Source organism: Pelobates fuscus, chromosome 9, assembly GCF_036172605.1.
Source record: "Pelobates fuscus isolate aPelFus1 chromosome 9, aPelFus1.pri, whole genome shotgun sequence".
NCBI classification, from domain to species: domain Eukaryota; kingdom Metazoa; phylum Chordata; class Amphibia; order Anura; family Pelobatidae; genus Pelobates; species Pelobates fuscus.
The window spans coordinates 76,748,117-76,768,366 of NC_086325.1; the positions used below are offsets into that span (position 1 = coordinate 76,748,117).

General features: G+C 36.8%; 1 protein-coding gene across 2 annotated transcripts; it reads right to left on the reverse strand.

Annotated features, from left to right (window-relative positions):
* Window positions 1-879: 879 nt before the first annotated feature.
* ZBTB33 (zinc finger and BTB domain containing 33) lies at window positions 880-18,915 on the reverse strand. Of its 2 annotated transcripts, none has more exons than XM_063432100.1 (2): window positions 18,783-18,915; window positions 880-3,857 (listed from the first exon to the last, which is right to left on the reverse strand). In XM_063432100.1, the coding sequence occupies exon 2, from the start codon at window positions 3,853-3,855 to the stop codon at window positions 1,930-1,932; it is 1,926 nt and encodes a 641-aa protein (XP_063288170.1). In that variant the 5' UTR covers window positions 3,856-3,857; window positions 18,783-18,915; the 3' UTR covers window positions 880-1,929. The 2 variants fall into 2 exon arrangements, with proteins under 2 accessions (XP_063288170.1, XP_063288169.1); XM_063432099.1 differs by lacking the exon at window positions 880-3,857 and adding an exon at window positions 7,130-10,849.
* Window positions 18,916-20,250: the final 1,335 nt, after the last annotated feature.

Below are 20,250 nucleotides of genomic sequence, written 5' to 3' on the forward strand. Positions count from 1 at the left end.
CCAGGAGGAGACTCCAATAAATTGGAACCGCTCTATTTTTTTTTCTTATTCCATAAGCCTCTGTCCAGCAAAGGTTTATTGGATATGTAGTTTAGTCCCAGTCTCAAGTCCACCCATAACATGAATGAAACTGCTTCATAGACTGACGGGAGACATAACAGGCCACCATAAATTTATTTCAAACCTTGCTTACAAATACCAGGCAGTGATTTTCTGTGCTCCTGTGCAGGTCTGAGAGACAGAAAAGGATGTCTGTCCAAATTGTGCATGCATATTCACACCTAATTTCCAAGCTGGATGAAGGTTTGACCATTGAAGGAGAAAGTAAATTTTGTCATTCTGTGTCACTGTTCTAGAAGGCAGGCATCTAGCTAAGGAGATGTTTTGCAAATTACTGCAGTTCCCTATACAGGGAAACTGGTACCCTCTGTACCATAACTTTTGCAATAAAACAATGCTTATAGGTGCCTATAGGGACCCGTTAAGTCAAACGATTTCTTACAAAATGTTATTGTCCATGTAACTTTTATTTGTGATCAATTATTAGGCATGTTGGGCTGCTCAATAAAAACCAAAACAAAAACCCACTTTTAGAAAGTAGTCAATCCTCATGGCTTTAGAGTAGACAGACATTAATCCCTACTTTAACCCCTTAAGGACACATGACATGTGTGACATGTCCAGATTCCCTTTTATTCCAGAAGTTTGGTCCTTAAGGGGTTAAAAACACAGTGAGGAAAAGCTGCAATAAGTTACAATTGTAATACAAAAATAAACAGCTGAAATTCAAATTTAAACTACTGAAAATCAGTTTTTTTTTTCAGTAATGCTTTTGACTTTAGATAGAAAAATTGCGTAAAGAAATAATGCCAAAAAGTTAACTGGGTATCTACTGTCTCCCTTTGCCTTTCTATTTCTTGCTCTGTCGAAAGGTAGGAATTTCAATAACATTTATGCACACCTTTATTTGAATGACAGCAAAGGAACAATTTTCTGTGACTGATGGAAAGCTTTATTTGACTATTTTGCTTCCTTTTTTGGAACATGCTTTATTTGCCGTGCAGTCTGGCCAAAAGCCTAAGACTGTCCCTATTACATAATTTGGTAAGGAACACAGTATTTCCATGATGCAAATGTTTTTTTTCATTGTTTACATTATACTCTGTAATTAATGAGAGAGGATGTGCCAGGACCATCATTATATGGGGTCTGAACCCTCCTCCTGAATGGGATAAAATATTTAAATGTCCTGTTCTTCAAAAATATTTTTGGCATGTTAACCAAATGGACTGCATATCGGTTCAATTTTTTAATACTTATTCTAATACAAATACTAATGGAATTAGTTTTCAGGGGTTATTTACTAAACTAACAGGATTACAGTACTCTAACATACCATACAACTTGAAAATGGTTGTTAAAAAAACAACAACAAAAAAAAAACTGTTATATTTCAGTTTAGGTGCTATTTATTAAAAGGCCTAGGACTCCGAGCATACTAGACTCTTGCAGCATTGGAAGTTCTTTCCATGATTTCTGCAGTCAAAATCAGATCATGGAGCAAAAAGGTAACAGTTTACACTATAAAGATAATTAAGTATGTATCAGAAGAATCATCTTTTATGTGTGGTTTACAGTAATAGCAATAATCTAACGTACAAATGCAGTAAAGATCCTCGTCACATAAATGAAAGGATGGTCTTTCAGAATTGGTAATAAATCAAAAAAACAAAAAGAAAAGCTAGTGTCTACGTTAATGACAACAAACTGGAGCTGTCCCTACTAATAGCTAGTCGGATACAAAAGACATCCCACCTCCCACAAAAATAAACACTACATGACCTGCATATCTTTATTTAGACCTGTCCTTATTTCACCTGAAAAATTAATGTTCCTGTTTGATTCCCGGTTTTGTCTTTCCTCAACCATCTAATAGGATTCTGGTATTACAAACTCAAATTCTGTACTTCCATCAGACACATTTTGATGGCTCTGGTGCAGAAATATATTGTCCCAGTTAACAGGCTTTGGTGCAGCAGTTGGGATGTTTTCTTCAGATGCTGGTTCTGCCTGATCAGGGTCAATGTCATACACAATACCACCATCACTGCTTACAGGGGCACTAATTGAAGGATCACTTACAAAGCCACATTGTCTGATCTGTAATGTTTTACATGGATTCAATCGATACAGCTTTGAATCTCCAGAAGGGTCCAAACTATGAACAGACTTCATATGTGAGGACATGAGATGATAGTTCAGAAATGTACTACCACATGTCAAGCACTGGTATCTTCTTTCACCTGTATGGTTTATCTCATGCTTTGTACGGTACTCTGCAAGGGGAAAAACACGCTCACAATAACGACAAGGATATTTTCTTTCCCAGGAATGAACATTGAAGTGTCTTCGTAAGCTTTTTAGACACACATAGGATCGTTTGCAAACAATACAAATGTAATAGACTCTGCCATCCACTATTAGTTCATAGTGATCCTCATCTTTCACTTTCATGCGTTTACTGTTTGGAAAACTATCTTCATCAAGTTTGGAAAACCCTTCATCAGGATCATCCTTGATGGGAATTACAATGTCATATGTGTCTTCCCCGATATTTGCATATACTTTACAGCCGGTTGACAGACCTTCTATTTCTGAAGCCTTATCTAAAGTTATTATTTTTTTACGATCCGTTCTATGCATAACCTCAGATTCTCTGTGTGTTTCCTTTTTGATGCCAGAAGCAACATCTGATATTTTTATTTTGAATTCACCAGGTTTCAAGGAAGATGCTTGACTGAAGGTCACAACCTGTTTCTTTTGAACTCCAGATCCATCATAAGATATATTTTTCCGTGCTATAACTGTAGAAACCGGTCCAGCTACACAGCTTTCATCCAATATTATTTCCGTTTTGGGCAAAATGTTACTACTCGGTAGGAATTTTGGACCATCCATACTGACAGAAAGTGGCATGTGCTTCTGGAATGTAGATGTTCCAGGAGGAGAATTGTGGGAAACATAATTTGTAGCTAAAGCACTCAATGGTAGTTTACTATGAACCAAAGTACTACTAGATGCATTGATAGGCTGTGAACCTGAATTTGTATTACTTGTTACAGAAAGCTTCTCAGACTGAGCATCACTAGATGTTGTAGTTTTCTTTGAATCAATGGATTGATCATTAGGTAGTGGATGGCAATCTAAAGATTCCTTATTGTCAGGTGGTGGTGGTGGTGGCTTGGCTGTAACTATCTCTGAGCAGAATATTACATCATCATCAGAATCTACATCCTTCGAATTCAACACTTTGTCTTTTAAGTCTTCTACAGACGAAGTGCATGCTTCCATAATGACTGGCATCTCATTATCTGTACTTTTCTTTGCAGACGTACTAGCTACATTTGTTAGAGGTTCACTTCCTTTTTCATCAGCACTAGATTCGGGATCAGTAGTGCCATCATTAACTCTACCAGAGATGTTCTTCACTTGCAAAAGTGGGATACCAAGATTTGCTAAAAAAGGGACGCCCAATAACTTCCCAGATTTTATTAGTTCTTCTAACATGTCACCTTTCACACGAACAACTCTTGCACTGTATATATAGTTGAGTATCTCTGCAAATACAGCAGCTTTGACAAAATTTAGTTCCACAACTTGCCCAGCAACACAGAATAGCTGATGGAAATAAGTACTACATGCAGAAAGAATGTTTTTATGAGCTTTAAATTTGCGGTCTTCAACAATGACTGTTACATCGCAGTAGAGTCCCTGCATACGCTGGTCATTTAAAGCTTCAAGTAGACTGCCAGAATATTGGTTATCCGTAGCAGTTATCAGTTTGTTCGCCTCCATGTCTGCAAATAAAAGAAGACCCATTTCAGTATATGCAAACAAAAAAGGTAGCTTACTATTCTCAGTTGTTCGTAAAATGACTGGGAAAAGTTCCATTTGGACATGTTGAGTTCTATCATCAATAATCTGTTTATGCATGAAAAGTCTTTTGGAAACCATGCATTATTATACAGCCCCGTAATGATTATAAAAAAAAATATATATATATATCTGTAACTATGTAACCCGACCATATCATTTTATTTCCCACAAATCAATAATTACTATTTTGTAAGGGTAAAACATCATGCATAAATTGTTATTCAGAAAAAGAAAAAAATATTTTGACACACAAATGCTATTTATTAATCAGAATCATAGTGCAGTGGTATATTTTATTAGTGGCTACTATGCGATGTTTAAAATTGCAGTGATAACATTCAGTTAACAAGAAGCATGTTGAATAGACAAGTTCTGTTCGGCAAGTCTCATCTAATTTGCATTTATTCAACTTTTTAATTTAACACTTCCATGCAGTGTACTGTTTCTGACAATTGTGATTGCAATACACAGAGTCTGAGAGGATGCGCCAGATGACAGCTCTATCACTGAGATGATGTAAAGGGTAACAGTCACTTTTTTTTTTTTCACATGGATTCACTTACAACTTGAAAATGAAATCTATCCAATGTGTACAGAGGGTTGGGAGGGATGTAGTCAACAAACCAATATGTTCATAATACAATATCTTAAAAATATATCAAAAGAGTTGACCAGCAGATTTTCCACTTCTTGATTGGTGGCTCCCATAACCAGAAATAACTCAAAACAAAACAAATTAAAACAAATACTGAATAATAATGAGAGTTGAATAACCAAAGCAATTTAAAAGTAAATTTGTTATGCACAAATTGACACTCTGAGGGGGAATTTCTTCCTCTACGGTTTTGAAACAAGCTTAGAAATTGACCACACTATCAATTTTGTGCATTAATTTTATTGTGTGAATGTCAATTAAATATAAGTTAACAAAATGGTGAACATCTGAAAGGTAACATTGTATTTAATTAAATGAGATTAACTTTTTATTTTAGGACAAAAGAATTAAGGCATTTTCATTCTATTTATGCAGCCTTATCTTGCTTATCTGTCATTTAAGGTCCCAACAGAAAGTTTCTTTTTTTTTTTATTTGTGTTTTTTTTTTTACACGTTAAATAAAATTTGACACCAAACCTGTACATAGTCAAATCATCTACTAGGATAAAAAAAAATAATACCAAATTACAGTTATTTTACGATCCCAATAAAAGCCCCCTAAAATTATTTTTGAATCATGAAAAGGGAACTACCCACCAAACACAAAACAAAAACACATGAACAACAAAAGCTACTGAAGAGTAGGCATGGGAGCACGAAAACAATTTGGAAAATACAATTGGTTGTTATAGTTCCCGTGTTATGCAGAGAACACCGAGAACTCTTAAGTTCTCTACATGATCTTCAACAAAGGGGATAATAGGGAATTTAAGGAAATAGGGGTATTATGAGTTACAATTTGCTTAAGAGAGTTAATCCAACTTAAAAATTTTTTTTCAGAGTTAGAGGCCAAGTTCTCCCTGCAGTCTGATCTTAATCTACTGACATCATTCAACTTCACTGGGAGGATATTCAGGTAGATGGGCAGAGGGGAGGGTTGTGCCGCAAATGGCTGTCTGGCACCAACATGTTGTTTGCTTGGCTAATGATGTGGTCAGAGCTAGGGCTACACCTCTGAAAGCAGAAAGATAATTCTACATATGGGTGTCTTCAAACGAAACTATGCACATGCAGACTCCAAGCACCATGACGACTTCAAACAACTGAAGTGGTCAGTTACTGCTTGAAGTAACCCTTTAAATAAACTTTCCCCGATTATATTATCATTCCAAATTAAAATTAAACAGTGGTATTGCTTTCCTCAGCTTGTAACAGTTTTTGAAAACGAAAACACCCTAACAAAAACAACATACATTGGTCCTCATAAAATAGAAAATCATTATGAACATTTTTGGTATGATCACAAATCAGTTCACTGGCCAGTTAAGGATTATTCCTTATCCCATAACAATATAAAATAATTTAATTGATCAAATATTTTTGTATATGCTTATTTAAACTGCTCGAAAATGTATTACATTTAATTTAACTTCTTTCTCACTGTATCAACATATAAATATCCTTTTAAAAGTAAACAGTTCAACTTCTGGCTACCACATTTTATCACCTTTAGCCAAACAGGTATAAGAAACGGTTATCTTTAAATATACCCCACAATAGTAGCTAGCAAAAGGGACAGCCCTACATTAGTATATACTAAAGATTAGTTGTACTTGAGTCAAAAAGAAGCAGTACTTTAAGTTTAGGCTGAAAAAGGTTTATTGGTTTGCCATAGACCACTCTAAAGTCTAAAGCGTCAAGTATTAGTGAATAGTAGCACACAACTTTAAAAAAAAAAAAAAATATTTTTTATATATTAAGGAAAAGCTGTACATATATATACATATATACACGCACAAAGTTATTGGTACAAATGAGCAGCTAAGAGAATTAGACAGTTTAGCATTTACAAAAGATGTACAGCCCTATATTACTACAGACATACATACAGCTATTATTTCCATTCTAGAATAGCAAATACGAGAATTATGAGCTATCAGATAGGTTGACTAAATTTTATTTTATTTCTCAGGGTACAAAATCACATAGGAATGCAATGCTTAGATGTCATATGGTTGGAATACAGAGCAAAGACTCAAATTAGTTAGAAGTGAGCATTCTTCAATGTTCATAACTTGTCCATAAATCAGCATTTTCCATGGTATTTCCAATCCTGTTGCATTTTTACAATGCATGTATGGATTAAGGTCTTCGAATTTTGCTTGAAACTTTCCAGTAATATTTTGTTGCATTATAGACTCCGCTGTTCATGAATGGAGGAGGAAAATAAAAAAAATGAAAAAAATCTGCTGTGCAATGGTTAACGGCGTTGTGATTCTTTTACTAGCAGGTGAGCATAGTTTTTAGACAGTGTCTATAAGTATTTAAAGGTCTTAAATAATTCACATTCAGTAAGTGCAACAGTTAAAAATATACATACCGCAAGGAAGGTCACGACACCTTTCATGCAGAAATGCAATAACCTTGCAGATTTACCCCAGCAACATATTGATTTAAAGTAGTTAAATTGTTAACCATTTGCTGTTTTAACCTTTTCAGTGTTTGCATGGTCCATTTGTCTCAAGAAATAATTCCTCTCAGACAATATGAAAGAAGAAGTTAAATGAATTCCCTAGAAAAGTTTTTTTTTTAGTCCAGGGACTAACTGCACAACTGTATGTTTAAATCTAGGTTTTTCTAAATACCCAAATATATTATTGTGATCACATTTTCCCAAAATCCCCAGAAAGATGAAGACAATCTTTTTTTTCTCTGCCAAAGCAGTGCTAATGCCTCTCTAAATGACAGTATGAACATGTCTTCATGAACTACAAACTACATTTACAGTGCATCGGTTGAACATTGCAAATCTGCCTTACTCACATTTGAATAATATTTCAGATTTTCAACCAGGACTAACAGAAGAAAATATACCTTTGCCCTCTCACCTCAAAAAAACAATAAAATATTCCATCTAAAAAAAAATTGTTTTATTAACTAAATAATAAAAATTGGGGTTTTAATTTAAGTTTTGACAATTGCAGAGGACTCATCCCCCCACTCCATAATCTCACTTTCATTTTTAGTAATTATTATCCTCACAGTCTATATACTACCCATAATGTCCAAATGTTATATAGTTTTGCAGTCTAATTAAAAACCATTGCAAAAGTGCAAATATATGCTTTACTGCAGTTATTCTTATGAATGCTTGTGCATTACATTATGACCAACACAAACAAAGTTTAGCCTTTAAACAAGTCTTATTATTTCAAAAAGGGCATAAAACACTCTTACCTACATTACTATACTAAGCACAACAATCCAATTTTTCTAAGAATATTTTACCTTTCAATTAGAATTTACATCAGTGAGTACATGGAAAAGGAGTGCTGCATTGAGCCATACACAGCTGGAAACCATGCAATTAGAAAATAAAAAATTATAAAAGCAAAACCAATTAAAGTAGATACAAGTATAGTAATACTTTCTTCAATCCTAAAATTTTGATGTTCTTAAATATTACAGGGAGCCTGACTATTCCACTTTTAACAAAATGTGTTAATGTTTTGGGATGTTCGATATTGGACTGTAAAACAAGAAAATATCATTTGCTTGAGAAAGAGTTCTAGGGTCACTTAGTATTAAAAAACATATCTGGCTGCAGAATTAAGAATACTCACTGCATCATTTACATGTCAACATGATAATTACAAATTAAAAATTAACTTGCTTCTTAGATGGCTGTACACCAGTTCAGTAGATGGTAGAATTATTAACAAACCATAAGACCGTGCATATTTGGACCCTTGTGGTAGTAAAAAAAATAAAATAAATGTATTCGCTTTTGCCCTGTTTACAGGAAAAAAAAAAAAAAACCCCAAAAAACAGACAATGGAGTAGATTTAAAAGTATACATTATTAACAAGAATACGTAGTAGTTATCAAATTACAAACCAGTTACTTTTAAAGTGCAAGCGTACAGCAATGATAAGCAAGTGTCTCCAATCAATAAATGTAGGGAACACCCTATTGTCACAAACATGATGAAATATGTGGATTATTGGTTAAAAGGCTTGTTTCTATTTGAAAAAGACATGGAGAACAAACTATCTGAATGCTTCTTAGAAATTCTCCCTATAACCTTTATTTAAATGCTGTTAAGATGCCCTCCACTTATGTATTGGATGTAGCTATGAATTGGGAGAAGAAGAAAAAAAAAATCTACTTATGATAATTGGGATACGAGAACTGCAAACTATAAAAAATAAAATAAAAAAATGTTCCTACAGCAGTTCACCTGAAAGTATGTTCCTATTTTATAATAGTTTAGTTTGTCAAGTACCTAATAGGATTCTGGTATTACAAACTCAAATTCAGTACTGCCATCGGAAGCATTTGGTTTAAAAATATTCTGATTGCTCTGCTGGAGGAATACATCATCCCAGTTCATTGGCTTTGGTGCTGCACTAGGGGCGTCCTCTTCAGATGCAGGTTCTGGTTTATCAGGGTCAATATCGTAGACAATTCCACCATCGTTGATTACGGGAGCATTAGAAGAAGGATCAGTTATATAGGAGTACTGTCTGATCTGTAATGTCTTACATGGATTTAGTCGATAAAGTTTTGAATCTCCAGCAGGATCCAGACTGTGAGCTGATCTAATGTGAGAAGACATAACCTGATAATTGATAAAAGAATTGCCGCAAGTCAAGCACTGGTATCTTCTCTCACCAGTATGATGAATCTCGTGTTTTGTGCGATATTCTGCAAGGGGAAAGACACGCTCACAGTAACGACATGGGTATTTTTTTTCCCAGGAATGGACATTAAAGTGTCTTCGTAAACTTGTAAGACACACATATGAACGTTTACAAACAATACAAATGTAATAGACTCTTCCATCCACTATAAGCTCATAGTGGTCATCATGTTTCACCTTCATGCGTTTCCGATTTGGAAAATCTTCTTCATCAAATTTGGAAAACCCTTCATCAGGGTCTTCTTTAATGGGAATTACAATGTCATATGTATCTTCTCCAATATTTGCATACACTTTACAGCCAGTTGACAGGCTTTCAATTTCTGAAGTTGTGTCTAAAGTTATAATTTTTTTACCATCCATTATGCGCTTAGACTCCGGTTCCCTATGAGATTCCTTGTTACTTCCAGATCCAACATCTGCAATTTTTATTTTGAATTCACCAGGCTTTGAGGAAGATTCCTGACTGAAGGTCACAACCTGTTTCTTTTGTACTCCAGAACCATCAAAGGATATATTTTTTTGTAGAGTAATAGAAGGAACAGGTGCAGAAATACAGTTTCCTTCCACTAGTTCAGTTTTGGGCAAAATGTTAGCGGTTTGTAGTAATTTTGGAGCATCTACATTGGCAGAAATTGGAAGGTTCTTTTGAAGTGAAGATGTGACGTCAGAGGAAGTGTTGATTGCTGCACTGGAAGGCACAACAGATCCATTTGTAACCTGTGTACTTGCATTTGTATTAACAGTTACATTAAGTTTTTGAGGAGATGAAGTCATTTTCAAAACAAGTTGGTTTGAAGATTTTGTGTTTTGAACAAGCTGAACATGACTAGTTGACGTGGATTTCTTTAAATCTAGTGACTGATCATTAGGTGGAGGTGTTTGGCTTGGTACTTCCTTTTTGTCTGAAGGGGGTGGTTTGGCTGTCACTATCTCTGAACAGAAAATAACGTCATCATCAGAATCTTCGTCCTTTGAATCAGGCACTTTTTTCTTTTCATTAAATTCTTCACAAGACAAAGAAAAAGCCTCAGTAATTACTGGCATTTCCTTGTCTTTTGCACTTTTATTTTCTGGTGTGGTGTCTGACGAACTAACGGTTTCTTTTTGCAGTTCATGTTCTTTTGAAACAGAACTAGATTGGGAATCAGTGCTGCCATCTTTAATGCCACCAGAGATGCTCTTAACTTGAGACAATGGGATTCCAAGATCTGCTATAAAAGGGACACCCAATAACTTTCCCGATTTAATTAGCTCTTCCAACATTTCACATTTGACACGGACAATTTTTGCACTGTATATATAGTTGAGTATCTCTGCAAATATATCAGCTTTGACAAAATTTAGTTCCACAACTTGCCCGGCAACAGAGAAGAGCTGGTGGAAATAAGTACTACATGCAGAAAGAATATTTTTATGAGCTCTAAATTTGCGGTCTTCAACAATAACTGTGACATCGCAGAAGAGTCCCTGCATACGCTGGTCATTTAAAGCTTGTAGCAGACTGCCAGAGTACTGGGTATCCGTTGCAGTTATCAGTTTTTTCGCCTCCATGTCTGCAAGTAAATAAAAGAAGACCTGTTTCAGTATATATAAAAAAAACGGCACCCACTATTCTCAGCTGTTCGGACAATGGACGGAAAGCTCCACTTGGACATGGTGAGTATCATGAATAATCACAGTTTCTGTGTAAACAAGCTTGTTGCAAACCATGCTTTGTTATACTGAAATCCTGATTCCCTTATAAAACAAACATATACAAGCTATTGCAAAAGTGTTGTGTACATACTGTATATTATCTAAAAGATATTGGTAAGTGGTTTTACATATGTTAAGTATGTAAAGTCCTGGACTATTAAACCTCTTCCCTACTAGCTGGTAAGCCTTTAGCACAAACTTAACACAATAATAATTGTGTAATAAAAAGCAAAATTAAACCAATATCCGTAATGTCAAGTATCCATGTAGGAAAATACAATTGAGAAATTGTGTGTAAGAAAACCACAACATTTTAAATGACATAAACCAAAACAAAAGCACAAAAGAGAAATTGGTAATGTTACAGGATTTATATATTTCCCTGATGAGCTTGCCTGCTACACACCAATGTCCGTAAAGGGTTATTCTAAGCACCATACCTACTTCAGCTTACAGCAGTTGCTTTGTTGCAATGACTCTGCCCCAACAATTACACTAAAACTTACTGGAATAAACCAATTTACTTTCCCAGCTGTAATTTAAAACCCTCCCACCCAAGATCCTAGTCAGGTGCACAATGTCTGAGATTACCCAACGCCCTTTAAGCCACAGCAGCATCTTGTGATAATACTGTGCACATCTGCTAATAGCTTAGTTAAAAGTTCAATTCATCTTATGGCTAAAACTGCATCTGGAGAATTAACAACATATTCCATAAACATCTGCAAGACAAAATAAACAATATGGAACAGTATGCGAGACTTACAATTAATGGAATCTATTCAAGTTTTAAAATTTGTATATAGTATTTAACCACACAGAAGTTCTTAAAATGTGTTTGTATTTATTTTAGTTTATGGCCTGATGTTTTTCAATCTACAAAAAGGTTGTAACTGCAGCAATTATCAATTCAGGGTTGTTCCCTATTAAAATTACAATCTTGGTTTAAAAAAAAAAAAAAATACATGTATGTTTATAGTTTTACGCTTTTGCTTGAGGGAAAACTTTTTTTTATTTGTATCTGTATATCTAGATTATAAACACAAATAATGGCAAACTACATTTCCAGTTCAAGATATGGATTCAATTAAGTATTTTGATGGGCATGTCATGAACCAATTCTGCACTGTAATTACGTAGATTTAAGTTGCTGATATTCCATTTCAACAAGCTACTTGCCTTAATATTCGTATTATGCTATTCGCACAACTGCGATTGGAACTGGAATGCATGCCTCGTGAAGACACATGATTGGATGTGCAGCCTGCTACATCAAACCAAAAAGATTTGTCAGAATTGATATTAATTTTGGCCTTAAAAGTGAAATGCAAAGTAAATGCATAAAAAAAACAAAAAACAATGTATGTGAGTGAGAGAGAAAAAAGGAAGGTATTTCCTATTTTTTTCAAAAATCTGTTTCACTTTCATTCCAAAACCTACTCAATGCAATATCTTACAACAAGATACAGCAATCTCAGAGCTCTCATTTCAGAATCCACTCCACCTAATAGCTTCCACTCCAACCCTCTCCTTGTAACATCCAGCATGCTCTTAAGTACTGAAAGCAACTTAAAGACATTAAAGTACCATTATCCTGCCCCCCTCTGTGACTTTTTTTTAAATTTTCTTTTTTCATTGTAACTGTCTGTACCAGCAGTTTTTATTGTATTCTCTATATGAAGTCTATTCGTATTTACAGTACATATGATTACTAATGTTTAGGGACAGAACAGGTTTTATTCCCCCACTTTGCTTTTACCCCACCCTCTTAGCAGTACACACCCATCCTTATGTCCTTTCGTTCTATGCCATCTAGAGGTCTCACATCAAAATGCACATGCAATATCTTCTGGTTTTTCCACTAAGCACTTCCCATCCTCCCTGGAACTGGTTTCTCCAGCTAATGTTAAGCCAATCCTTTTCTGCTCAACAAAAATGTATTTTTCTATGCTGGGCAAAACAAGAAACAAAGTAGACCAACATCACTTGAGCGGCTATCGGCACAATTGGCCACAGCAGGTGTCTCATTAAAAAAAAAACAAAAAAAAAACCGCATTACATTTATTACCCAATTCAAGTTAAAAAAAAAAAAACATACAAAAAAAACCCCTTTACTTCTAATCCCATTTTATAGCACTAGGGAATTATATATAAATAATAAAATAATGACCAGCAGTATACTCGGTGAAAAAAGCAGATATCACCGACCAAAGCAATAGTTTTGAAAACCTCCAAGGCCAGGCTGGAACTATACAAGTGATAAATCTATTAGATCTGTAAATATATACGTGTTAGCTATTTGTATATAACAAATAGTATGTTATGCAAGACAGATTGAAAATTTGGGATCAACCGACAAATGACACATAAAACAGTAAGATGGACAAGGTCACATTTTTTTTTTATTTCTGGTAGTTTTCAGATGCTTAAAATAAATTTAAAACAAGTTAATTAATGGGCAGTGAAACTACTCTAGGCCCTACTCTCTTACTCTTAAAAGTTGGTATGTGAAAACGTAACCTACTATGTAATAATTACCTGCACGAACATCAGCTCAATTATAACTGATTGCTCATCTTGAAATATTAAAAAAAAAATGTATTACAAGCTGTTAGTAAACACATTAAATGGGTTTAAAAAAAAGAAACGCAAAAATGGAATTAAACTCTTAAATGGGGATTTCCTGAGCAAGGTGCCGTTTAATTTGGTTTGAAGACATCACAAAAAGTTGTTCAATTCTTCCAACATTATGAAAGGATGACTGGCATTTGTAGCATGTGTCACTGCAGTTCATAGTACTGATTGCAAAATAAAATGCCGGTCACATATTCAAGATCTGTCACCAATTCATAAGTATGACTGAGTTTGAGATCAGTACTGTAAACAGCATTGCAAAGTGGTATAATTGAAAATGGATACTTAACCTATTTGTTTGTATTTTTGTTAATGACCGGTTATCCAGATATCATCCCATTGGGTCTCCCAAACAAAAGATCATATAAATGTAACATTAAAAAGGAACACTAGCATTAGGAATACAAAACTATTCCTAACTGAATAGCATGCCCCACTGCAGTTTAGGGCCCCCCACATGCAAGCAGTCTCCTCCTCCCATAACATCATGCAGACGGAGGACCTATTGCGCATGTACGGCGTGTATAAGAGCTCACAAATAGGAAAGCACTGAATCAATGCTTTCCTATATGGATTTTGAAGATGCTGAACATGCTCCTACAAAGCGTGAGGTTGTTCAATGTCATTTCTTGGAGTTAAACTCTGTGAGAAGCCAGGATGCGTCTATAGTGGCTGTATGGAAGACAGCCACTACAGGTTGTATTAACCCTGCAATGAAAACATTGCGGTTTCTCTGAAAATGTTCATATAACATGCCATTGCTAACTGAGCTGGAATGTTAGATGTCAACCCTCTTGCTTGCAAAATTTATGGCGTAACATTTTTTTCGCCATTCATGAAAATTTATAGAGTATGGCAAGGTCTCTCTATGAAAATCCTTACTTGTGGTCAATTGGCTTGTAACTATTTTTAAGGAATGGGAGCTGGTTGAAGAGGTCATTGGAAATTATGTAATTAGCAGACAAAGAGCTCCTAATCAGAAGAACTGCAGAAAAGAAATCGGTATTTACAAAAAGGAAATAAAAATGAATTGATGTTATTGAACCCCAAATTGCAACATGTGTAATAAAAGGGCTGAGATTTAACACACGTGTCGTGTACAGCAAACTGTCCAAACTTCGCCAAAGGGGTAGCAATAACGTGAAATATGTTTCCTGACAAAAATGAGTGAAACTATAGAGAGCATGTTTTGTTGTGTTAGCATCTTTACTCAAAAGGAGAATATGGTAAACATATTTAGGATAAAAATTAGAGACATATTATATGGAGTATCAGAGGTGTTTAACATTTGGAGCTAGAGATAACACACACCAACCCAACCCTGACAGATTAGTGACTCTTAAAAGCCTCAATGCCTGTACCAAGTGAATCATATTCAGAAGGGACAGAAAACTGACCATATATATTTTTTTCTTATTTAAATGGTTATAGAAAATGTTTGGCAAAATGCAGGTACAGTGGGACTTCGGTTTACAAACGCCTCAGTTAACATAATTTTCGGTTTACAAATGAAAATTCATTGAAAATAATGCCTCAGTTTATACGTTATTTTCACAATACAAAGCAAGTTTCCCCAGGATGCATTGCACCTGGGAGGTTTAGAGAATCGCCCCCTGCATGCTGGAGCCTATGGGTAGCACGTGGCGTCGAGTGTGGAGGTGTTGGAGCGGCTTTTGCATCGAGTTTTGGAGCCATTTTGGAAATTGTTTGCAGTTGTTTTGGGACTTTTGGTGCATTTCTTAAGCTGTGGAAAGGTAGTGAGTGAGCTGAGCTTTGTCATTTGCTTGTCTTTGATTGTGTGTTCTGCATTGTGGCTTGGTTTCCATGCCAGCTCATTTTGACTTTTATCCTGACCTCCAGAACTGATTAATTGGTTTTCAATGCATTCCTATGGGAAACTGCGTTTCGGTTTACAAATTTTTCGCAATAAGAAACGTCCCGGAGAACGCATTAAATTCGTAAACCGAGTATATATATATATATATATATATATATATATATATATATATATATATAAAAAAAAATATATATATATATATATATATATATTACTGTGGGACCTCGGTTTACGAATTTAATCTAATATATATATATATTAGATTATTAAAGAATTGGTCACTGAGCTGATTTTACAGTTAGAAAACAGATTGAAAGCCAATTTGGGTCCCTGTATAGAAAGGATAAAAAATAGTATATGGACCATTAGAGATGCACTAAACAATGTATCTTCAACTTAAAGTGAATTTATACATAAACTAGAAATGTGTGTAGAACAAACAGATTAAATAAAAAATTTAAAAGCACCCCCCAGCCTCTTAGTAATATATAATTGCATACTGAGCTGCATGCACATAATTTACTACAACATTAAAGCATTAATAGATAGAGGTTTGATTGATTAAAAAGATACACTATACTAGTCATACATCACCACCAACATAACTTAAAGGGACACTACACTGCCAAAATAAAAAAGATAGGAGAAAAAAAAAAAAAGGTTAAGTAGGTGTATTCCCAATAAAAACCATGCATGCATTTAATTATGCATTTTTCCCTTGGTGACATATCTAAAAAAAACTTGCAAAAGCTGTAGATCTCATCTGAAGCCTTTGCAAGCCATCCCTTCCTAACTCAGCCCAGACTTTATGCAACTGTCCAACTACATACGCTCCAATGCAGCTCAATGTTTAGTCTTTGCAAGGCAGGTACTGTGAGCAACTGCTTGCCCTCCTGAGTTTAGCTCCATTGAACTAAACAACCAGATAGCATCAGAAAACTGTTAGGGGTCTGGAGTGTTCCTTTATGTGCTTGTGAAAGATTTTGGCCTCATATTCGTGCTGCACATTTCTTCACATTCAAACTTAGACTTGGGGGGGGACGCGAGGGGGGGGGGGGGGGGTTGCCACTTTCTGTATCTTTAGCCATGTCCTATTCTTTCAGAAACCAACCTCATTTTTAACTGTTTTTTGAGTAGGTATTCAGAAGCTGAGCAGCTGACATCACTACGCCTCGCAGCCAATCACTTCCCTCTTTTTATATGGGTGGTTGAACTTTAGTACATATTTAAAATATATCAATACAAGGACTGTAGATTGGCTGTGGGGGCAGAGCCAAGTCTGCTGCTCAGCTCACACTGAGCTCTCAATGGCTGAGCAGAGTACGTACTCAAGCTCCATAAAAAAAAAAAAAGTTGCTTTGTTAAAATGGGTACAGAGTTATGCTGCAGCAAACTCCCCCACCCCCTTTAAAAAACAAAAAAACAAAACAAAACAAGCTATTTGATCAGAGAGAAAAAAACAAAACAAAACACAGTACGTGTATGAGGAAAGATGCCAAGAACAGATATTGGCGAGGAAAAGATAAAATATTGAGTGTTTGTGTGCATAGGGATCATGGTAAATTAAAAAAAAAAAAAAAAATGACAGTTTTGACAAAGTATTGGTCAAATTATTGATTTCCAAGTATCCATAACTTTACAAGGATTGATTACAAGTAATAGGATCTGGAGTGTCTGGGGTAAAACATATGGGTTAAAAGAAAATGCAAGGCACAAAAAATTAATGAAACTTGAGAAAATAACTTGAAATTGCTGTTCACTTTGGACAAAACAGGGCAGTTCTAATGAGAACCAAAATATAAGCAGACAGGTTCTCTGAAACGATGTTTTGAAAATGAATAAACACAAGCTTTAAGGCAGACATTGCAAGAAAGTATTTAAAATGTATCATTGTCCAATGTCTGTAGGATAAAACCAAACCTCCTGATCTCAATAAAAAAAAAAAATTGATACTTTTAAAAGGGACAGAAAACCATTTTTGCTATGGTTGCCGTTTCTACACATACATGAGAAATGCTCCTTTGTGAAACTATGTTCTCAACACAAATTCTCTGGGCAGTTGAGTAAATTATGGGTTTTGCTAGTAGCAATCCAAACTGATAAATTATTCTCAAAATATTGCACAAGTGTTACATTTAGTGTTTAGAATATCATTTTTCCTGAGACATTATCCATTATTAAGAAGGGAAAGAGTTCAATACTCAAACATTAAAGGTGAGCGGTACACTTTGGATGCTATTACTTGATGCTGCTAAAATGTAGAAACCATTCTAGCTGTACTACAGGGTGGCCCATAGGTTCCTACCCATCCAGCACACCGATACACTGGGTACATAAGATATAAGGATGGGTAGAGACTTATGGTACACCCTGTATAATATTGATGCTTTCCATTTATACAAAGTGTTTACATATAGTTACATGTATCTCTCTTTGTATATACACACACATGGCTTCATTACCTTACAGTTACATTACAGCTGACTGCCGACACAAAGCAAATGTGACTACAAAGACACTTGTTTCCCGTATACCACTCATCTCCTGGTCATCCAAGATCTGTTCTCGCCCATCAAGCAGGGCTCCTTGGCACATGCTTTCCTTTACCTCCTCCCCATCAGCCCCCAGAGCCAACACTGCAGTTGCTTTTATTCTGCGATGAAATCACACACACACACACATCTGATGTAAAATGTGCACAGCAGTCAGTCACCACCCTGGGTCAGATTGACCTCAAACATGCATTATTGCTGTCCAGATGACCGTATTATTCCAGCTGTAGGAAGAGTTTTAATTCTAATTTTAGCTAATTTATTACATGTTATGGTACCCTTCCCCATCTTTATTATACACTGCCCCCTAAAAAAATAAATGAAAAACCCTGAATAAACCTAATAACAGACCCCCCCATCCATTTAACGCTGGTCCACACGTGACCCCCACATGGAGACAATTGTCGGTCAGTGCGAGCCGTGCGAGCCGCCTGAGCCCATTCCTAGCCCTCGCCATCTTCCCGAGGCCTACTAGCAGCAGCCAAGCCTGAGGCTGGAGTAAGGGCCTGCCCCGCTCTGGGAACAATGAGAGCCGGGTCACCGCGCGCCCCCGCCGGCCGCCCTCCCAGACAGGGGGATTTAAAGATGGCGGAAGCTGGGAGATCACAAAGGGAAGGCTGGTGGCATGGCCGAGGCCCGGTGCCCAGTGACCCAGCCTGGGACTCGGCCCTGCCGGCTGGTGGGGGAGGGGACAGAGCGCGGGTCCGGGGGCTCCGGCTCGGTCAGACCCGGTGATGGCGGTTAGTGGTGGGGAGGAGGGGGTTTTACCTGGTGTCCCCGGGCTCACCCGGTGCCTCAGTTTCCGCAGACAACGAGTGAAGCGGCGAACGGCAAGCTCCTCCCGCGAACTCCGTGCGCCGCCTGCAGTGCCGAGCAGCCAGCAGCAGAGGGCCGAGCGTGATTTCCGAACGCCACAAACCAATGGGTTCGGAAAAACCTCGGCTGTTTCCGTAAAACAAGTGGGCGTGGCCGGAGCTCAGGGAAGCCGTCGCGGGAAGTTTTCCCAACTAGCCGCCATTTTCTCCCGCCCACCACGCTTCTCACACACTGACTGATAGACACGGGGGGAGAGAGAGGGGGGCTGACAGCTAGTATAATGACAATACACGCTGGGGAAAAAATACATTGTCAGAATGAGGATAGGGAGTGTGAAGTCTCAGCTGCTGTTCATGTCATATACATTAAATAATGGGATAAAGAGGGGAAAAAGGCAGTATAACCATTTTAAGTTTTGATGAGGTTTAAGTTGATAGAGCATGGTGATTCTTGCACAAACTGTCCATAAAGTTACCTACGTCCAGATCACCCTGGACATGACCTCCTTTTGAAAGCAATGATCATGTCCGGGGGGGATTTCGGAGTATGTCTGGCTTTTTGTTCTGGCGGCAGCATAGGTTAGAAATGTAATTACGCAAAACCAACGCCAAGTCGCAGGCATATCACGCTGCCTTGTTTCTTAGCAACGCTGGCGCCAACTTCACTACGTGAGCCCAGCATGCGCCGGCTGCCTTTACTTCAGTTTTCCACTGACATGATTCCCAGAGGGAGGGGTGACGGATGAGATGGAGGGTGTTGGGGGAAGGGTGGAAAGAGTGAAGAGGAAGGGGGTCTGTGCTGGAGTTAGGCAGGCTAACAAGAGCAGGGCTTGGCCCAGGCATATGCAGTAGCTGCAAAATAAATAATTTAGTGTCTGACAGTGTTGCAAGCGTTATTTAGTTGCCATTAGCTGGAAAAACAAACCATAAGTTAGTGCCTAACAGTGGTACAAGCATTATTTAGTAGCCATCGGCTGGAAAAAGCAATAAATTAATGCCTGACAGTGGTGAAAGCTTTATTTAGTTCCCATCGACTGGAAAAAGCAATAATTTGGTGTCTGACAGTGGCGCAAGCCTAATTTTAATTGCCATCAGCGGGAAAAAACTAAAATTTGGTGTGTGACGCTGGTGCAAACATTATTTAGTTGCCATCAGCTGGAAAAGGCAACAATTTAGTGCGTGACGGTTGTGCAATCATTATTTAGATGCCATCAACTGGAAAGAGCAATAATTTGGTGCCTTACAGTGGCACTGGTACAAGCACTACCAGTACTAACCGCTGCAAAAATAGAAAATTTACTCCATACTTACCAATATTTTCGTTTCACTTATATAATCCATGGCAGCACTACAGATGGATATAGCTCTTCCCACTTCTAAATTGGACAGAAACACCTCCTAATTAAAACAATAAAAAGAGC